This window comes from Kryptolebias marmoratus, linkage group LG17 (genome assembly GCF_001649575.2).
Source record: "Kryptolebias marmoratus isolate JLee-2015 linkage group LG17, ASM164957v2, whole genome shotgun sequence".
NCBI classification, from domain to species: Eukaryota; Metazoa; Chordata; class Actinopteri; order Cyprinodontiformes; family Rivulidae; genus Kryptolebias; species Kryptolebias marmoratus.
Window position 1 is genome coordinate 2,489,277 of NC_051446.1, and position 6,913 is coordinate 2,496,189.

General features: G+C 37.7%; 1 protein-coding gene across 1 annotated transcript in view; it reads left to right on the forward strand.

The window, feature by feature from the left end:
- cadps2 (Ca++-dependent secretion activator 2) overlaps nt 1-6,913 on the forward strand; it is a 311,669-nt gene that overhangs the window by 44,503 nt on the left and 260,253 nt on the right. Inside the window, exon 2 of the mRNA XM_037980923.1 lies at nt 2,581-2,694. Within this exon, the coding sequence (XP_037836851.1) occupies nt 2,581-2,694 (114 nt within the window). The remainder of the gene's footprint in view (nt 1-2,580; nt 2,695-6,913) is intronic.

Sequence of the window (6,913 nt, forward strand, 5' to 3'; positions counted from 1 at the left end):
ATGTCCCCTCAGCAAAACTAAATATGTCACTAACAAACATTAAACGTAAATGGTTAAAGACATTAGCCAGACTGTGGAAAATCAGGCTATATAAACCATTATATTGGCGACATGCAGCGGTACGGCAACAGGCAGGGGCCAATTTCATATATCAACCCAGTTTGTGATGGATTGCACAATCAGAGGTGAAGCTCGGCTCGCTGCTGCCGCACCATAGCGTCCAAGGGGAAGCTGTTGGTTTAACAATTTGAAGAGTGCCACAGAAAAATTACAGCATATATTGCCTTATAAAAGAATTGGAATCGAGAACCATTAGGAACTGGAGTTGAAATGAGGAATTGGAACTGGAATCATTCAAATGCGAACGATGCCCAACCCTATTCCTAAGCCATGAAGAGGTCTGTCTGAGATGGAGCGGCAGCTTGTTTTACAATTTATGAGCTGCTACAACAAAAGTGCAATTTCCCCTAAGTTTGAGCCTCATTTTGGGACACTCAAAAACAGCTGGTCAACTGATCTGCGAGTAGATTTGTAGGGGTGCAGCAACTGAGAAAGGTTGGGTGGGGAAGGGCCATTCAAAGATTTAAAAGCAAATAAAAGTTATTTAAAATGGATCCTAAAATGTACAGGCAGCCAGTGGAGTGAGGATAAAATGGAGATGTTCTCACATTTACATGTGCCAGTTAAGAGTCGCGAAGCATTTTGAATCTTCTGCAGCTGGTCAATAGAGGACCCTCTTACCCCCACATAAAGTGTGTTACAGTAATCCAGCTGGGTAGAGACCAAGGCATGCATTACTGTCTCAAAAAACTTTCTTGAAAGAATCAGTTTTTTACTGTCCAGCTGCTTCAGATGATTAAAATTCCTTTAAACAACTATCTTGAACTGGGTGGCCGTTAAGGTCAGGACCAGTTTAACCCGCAAAGTCCTCAGTCAGTCTGCTGTATTGGGCCAAGGAACTAAAATCTACAGAGGAGGGTCCTGTAGTGTCTCCAAAAATCATTACTTCAGTTTTGTTTTGTTTTTTTAAATTCAAAGACACCTCAGAAGCAGAGTGATAAAGTCTGTGTCTGTGTTCTTTTTAGGAGGGTCCTAAATCGGGCTGTCATCTGCGTAACATTGGAACAAAATAACATAATTTCTGAGTCTGGGACTAACTAGGAGCAGATGGAAAGGGGAAAAGAAGAGGGCAAAAAACGGAGCCTGTGAGACTCAACAAGAAAGAGAAGGTTATACTGAACCAGACTAACACAGAACATTTGGCTTGCCGAACCAGACCTGAACCATTCCAGAGCAATGCTTCTGATTTAAACAAAGCATCAAAAAAGATGGCAGATTACCATGGTCCATAGTGTCAAATGCAATTATTAGATCTGAAAGCACAAGAATGACACAGTCACCAGAGTCAGTAGCTAAAAGGATATCATAAAAACTTTTATTAGAGCTGATTCAGTTCTGTGAACAATTTGAAAACTGGATTGGAAAACCTTGTGAATACTATACTCTTGAAGAAAGAAGACTAACTCACTATACACAATCTTCTCAAAGACTTTTGAGATAAAATAAAGTTTAGAAATGGGCCTAAAATTTTACAAAAATTGTGGAATCCAGTCTAGGTTTTTTAATCAAAGGTTGCACAACTGAATGGTTAAAATGATCAGGGAACACACCAGAGGACAAGTATATATTGCTAAGTTCAATAGATACACTTGTGTCTCACCTCACACAAGTGTGTATGTCCACACACTTGTGTGAGGTGAGACACAAACTGTGCAAGATTAAAAGAGTCTGACATTAAAAAAAAGACTTGATTCATTGACTAACAGAACAACATATATCAGGAGTGGGCAATCCTGGTCCTTGAGTGCCACTATCCTGCATGTTTTACTTGATCTGTGCTCCAACACACCTGATTCAGTGGGGAAATGACCTGTTCATGTTCTGCAGAAGCCTGTTAATCACCCATTAATTCAAATAAGGTGTTTTATTTATTTATGTTTCTGTTGCTGTTGTTGTTTTGGATCACATTTTTCTCTTTGTTTTAGCTTTGAATGTACGCACCTGCATAAACAAAACAAAACGAAAACCAAAAAAAAAATTTCACTTCTGTGTACTTTAAGACTACATCTCAATGGCTGTAAATATGAAATATGGACACTGGTATAATTTTACAATGAACCAATTGAGTGTAAAGGAAAAAAAAAAAAAAACTCAACCCATTGATAGATTTTCTGGAAATCTTATTTAAAACTGATCATGTTTTTGTAAAGGGGTAGCAATTATTTTTAAAACCTAATTAGATAATGTAGTATCACAGAAATTCCTCTAGTTTGAAAATGTCTATTCTTTTTTCTAGTCATTCCAAAATTTGATGACTGTGTTGAGCAAATCATTCACTTTCTTAATAAAAGTCATTTGTCTGTTGAAAATTGTTTTTGTAATTGTGGCATCACCATCTTTTATGTTAACAGAGGTTGATCTTTTCTGTCCATCCTACTTCTCTCTTATTTCATTATGCAGTCCTCTCTCTTCTGTGACTGTTTTTTCTAAAAAGAAATTGCATATTCTGCTTGTTTTCAGGTTAACAAGCAGCAGTTGCAGACTGTGAAGGAGCGTTTCTTGGCCTTCCTGAATGGAGAAACTCAGATTGTTGCTGATGAAGCCTTCTGCAATGCTGTAAGAAGCTACTATGAGGTAAGATTAAACAGTAGGCTCTTTCATAAAACAGTTCTGTAAAATGACCGCAAAGACCAGTTTGTCTTTATTTTGCCTCTGCCACTCAAAAATCTTCAGTAGAGCTGGACATGTCCCACACAGATGTAAGCGTTCAGAAATGATCATCACAGAACCAAAAGAGGTGTGGAGCAGAACTTAGCCACGTTGATGTGGAGTGCAAATCAATAAATGTGACAGACATATGTCTTGTATCCTTACCAAAACATAATGAACAAGAAGCAGTCAGAGAGTTCAAACTTCTGCCAAGGCCACAGAGTGATTAGAAAATAGTGCCATCTGGATCACCACCAAAATGTAATTATTTGTTCCTTGTACCGTGTTTGATGTTTATTGAAACTTTTATGAAAATCCGTTCATAACTTTTTGAATAATCTTGTCCACAGACAGACAGACAGGCAGGCAGGCAGACAAACGCTGCCAAAACCATAACCTCTTTGGCGGAGGTAATTAACTCAGTTTATCAATTCTCTTTGTGGTTAACAATTTTTTAAAAGTAAATGCAAAGTTGCTGTGCATCATCACCGATCTTCCCTCGTTAATAAATCTGTTTGTTGTTTTTTTAATCCTGCAACCTGGTGGTCACAGTCCATATGCCATCACTTTATCACATTATTGAGCTGCAAATCCGGCTTACCTCTTTACATGTTGATCGTTTGTGCTCTGTTACCACCTCGCTTCTCAGCATTAAGGTGCAGCAGGGGTAGGTTGGCTTCAACCCCTCGCTGCCTCAGTCCATTCAGAAATCACACCGAGGTGGCCAGAAGGTGTCTAAGACTAGAATTGCACTGATTTTGGTTTTTCTGGGCTGATGCCAATTTCTGACTTTTATACCTCCCCAAAATGATTTGACTGATTCAGATTTCTCTCAAAGAACTATAATTACCTGATTACAAAAGAGCTAATTTTAAAACATTTTCTGATAAATTGAAAAGTTGACTAGAAACTAGGTAAAATCTCTGATAATTCCAGAGAAAAAAGTGACCATGATTACCTGCAGATCATTTACCAGCAGGTAGCTGGTATCGACCCAAAAAACCAAAACTGGTGCATCTTTAAAAATAATTTGGCTGCTTCTCAGGAAGCCACATTGTAGGTATCTATATATGTGTCGAGTAACTGCATTAACACTGTTGAAATTGGGAAGCTTTGACCTTATTTTTGAACTAACCTTTTTTAACAATTTGAACATGCCATAGCTGTGTTGAGTAAAGGCATAATGCTTTTTTGCTTTGCCTCCTCTTAAGGAACTACTGTGACAGATGGAAGATTGCAAACACTGTTTATGTGTCTTTAATGATCTGACTCATAACCTTGTGCTCTGCTTTTGTGTAAATAATTTAGTGTCTTTTACAGTTCTAATTAAGTCGAACAGCAGGTAGGGAGGAAGTCTCCTGCAGATCAGTTCATTAGTAATAATGCCTGACATTCTTGCTGTCATACTGACTGGAAAATAACAGAGAATTCTGTGAGCAGAAAAGGACAGGACAATTGATTGTTTTTCTTTTTCTTTTGTTTGAGTACTGCATCTGGGGAAAAAAGGAAAAAAAATCCCTTTTCTCCCTTTTCTCTGCCATTCTGGATCCCCAAGTTTGGTTAGTTGGTTGGTTTTGCTTTGGTTAGTTTGGTTTGACTTGGTTAACTTAATTTAAAAACCAAAATGTAAATTTAATAGTTTCACACTGACATGCAATCCCTCCAGGATTTCGCGGGCATTTTTTGTGATTGTTGCGGGCTAAAATGCCTGATTTCACAGGGCATTTTCCTAAAAGTTGTGATTTTTTTTTTTTTTTTTTTTTTACTAAAATCAATTTAAAAAAACACCACTTTTAATATATAAACCAAAACTACTTACTAGTTTTGTAAGATAATTACCAACAAACATTGACATTCTCAAAAGGACTTGATAGCTTATAAACTGACAAACATAACCATTTCTGGATTGTCCCTTGTCTGCAGCTCTCCTAACATGTTTTGCAGACACAAAGTGTTTGTCGATGCGTTTATGTTCCATGATTACACTGCATGAGGTGCAAAACAGCTTCCCCCCACTCTCGTGCAGCCGGGTAGGAAACTGGTTTGCTGAAATCTTTGTGGGCAAATGTGAAGCATTAGCGCACATTTTGGCTTCGGTCGCTGCTCCTGCATGCTCCCGGCATTCTGATGTTAACAGGAAGTGACGTCATGTCTTCTTCGTGAGTTATTTTGGATTATTTTGTATTCCACACTACACAAACCCACAAAGAAGAGACTAGACGGCAGAAACAGTGGCGAATCACTTTTGAAACAATAAATATTGGGTTAAAGTTGCAGGAAAGTTGCGGTGTTTTGGGCAAAGTTGCAAAACGTTGAGATTTCCCAGGGGTTTGCTTGATTTTGTGTTAATAGTTGCGATTGCAACATCACAAAATCCTGGAGGGTCTGGACATGACTGATTTTTACTGACTTCATGTGTCTAATTATTGGTTTTGTTTATATTTTTTAAAATATAGATTTGGAAATTTGCCCTTTCCCATTTTCTTTGTCATAATCTATCAGCTAGGCTGTTACACCATTTAAGTTTACATTTTGTGGGGGAGATTTTACCATGGAATCTTCAGCTATGTCAAAATGTCACACACATTTTTGAGCTGTCAAAACTTTCCAAAGTGTTGGCAAACTAACTCTTATTCCCACATATTTTACATTATTGATATAGTTTAACATAAGAACTTAGGTATTTTTGTCTTTTTTTTCACCCAGCTTGTCTCTCACTGCTTTAAAATGTGTTTTTCTCTCAAATTGTCTTAGAGAGCAAAGTGCACAAACCCAAACTCCAACACACCTCTATTATGTATGAGCTTTGATTTTTCTCTTGAGAACTTGAATTGAGAGACCTTTTTTTAACTTGTCATAACTTGTCACAAAAGTATTCTCATTGCCATTTTGCTTTCTAGACAAACAATGTTTTTTTGGAATTTTGGGAAGCTTCTGTATTGGCACTCAGTTATTTTTTTTCCCTGAAACTTTCTAGGTTTAAATAAAATGGCTGTCAAGAGACCTTCATTCGGACCACTCAAAAAAAAAAATTAGCCATAAATCTTTTGAGAAATAAAAAAACAAGACCTTTCAGAGCTTTACCGACAGTCTTTAAAGGCTGGAACTTTGTCAGAAAAGAGCATCTGCTTATAATCTCTCCTAGAGCTGTCATCTACTTATTTAACTACTGAGTAGCTGTTGTTACTGTTGTCTTTGTTATTTTGAAGTAACAAAATATGCCAACTTGATGAAAAGTGCTAAAAAAATATTTCATTTTTGTCCTGTAAACTTTTCACATTTCATAGATGCAAGCATGGGCGTAAATCCTCTGTTTTTCCAAATTGGGAAAAACAGAGATTGTTCCCCCAATAAATGGTTTGAAGTAACTATACTTTTAAGCAATATAACAAACAAAAAGCAAATCCACCATTTATTTAGGCAAAACAATACATTTATCCCTTTCAAAAATATATTACCCCCCCCCCCCCTCATTATTCTAACAGTGGTACAGTCCATCACTATGAGTGGTGGAGATGGCATGAATAAATACCTTCCAGTAAGCCCAACATTTGAGGCTACTGTGTTAGTATGATAGTTAGAGCTCCTGCCTTTAATGATGGAGACTTGGGGTCTGAGTCCTCGGGGCTCCACTCTTTTTATTTTTTTTTTATTTGCTACTACCTTAAATAATTTGCTTCCAGTAAGTATCTATTTTGCAAAGGTTCACTATCAACAAATGACATGTCATGTTTTATATGTTTCCACTTCTCAATAACATTAAACATTTGGAACAAGACACCTCACAATAAAATCTTGTGTGTGAACACCAAGCTCTGCTGCTTAAACATTGGCTAACTACACAAATTGCGTTACATTTTCTGTGAAAAAAAGCTAGGACATGTTTCTTCCATAATTAGTAAGAAACAAAGTTTTCACTTTCCGCTGTTTCTGTCATCTCTCTCACTCCCCCCTCCTCCTTTCCTCTTTCTCCATCCATCCATTGTCTTCCGCTTTTTGACTCAGCTCTCTCACCACGACAGACCGGTACAGCGCCTGCTTCACTGCAGACGCTGCACCAATCCGCCTGTCGATCTCCCGCTCCATTTTTCCCTCATTCATGAACAAGACCCCGAGATACTTAAACTCCTCCACTTGGGGCAGG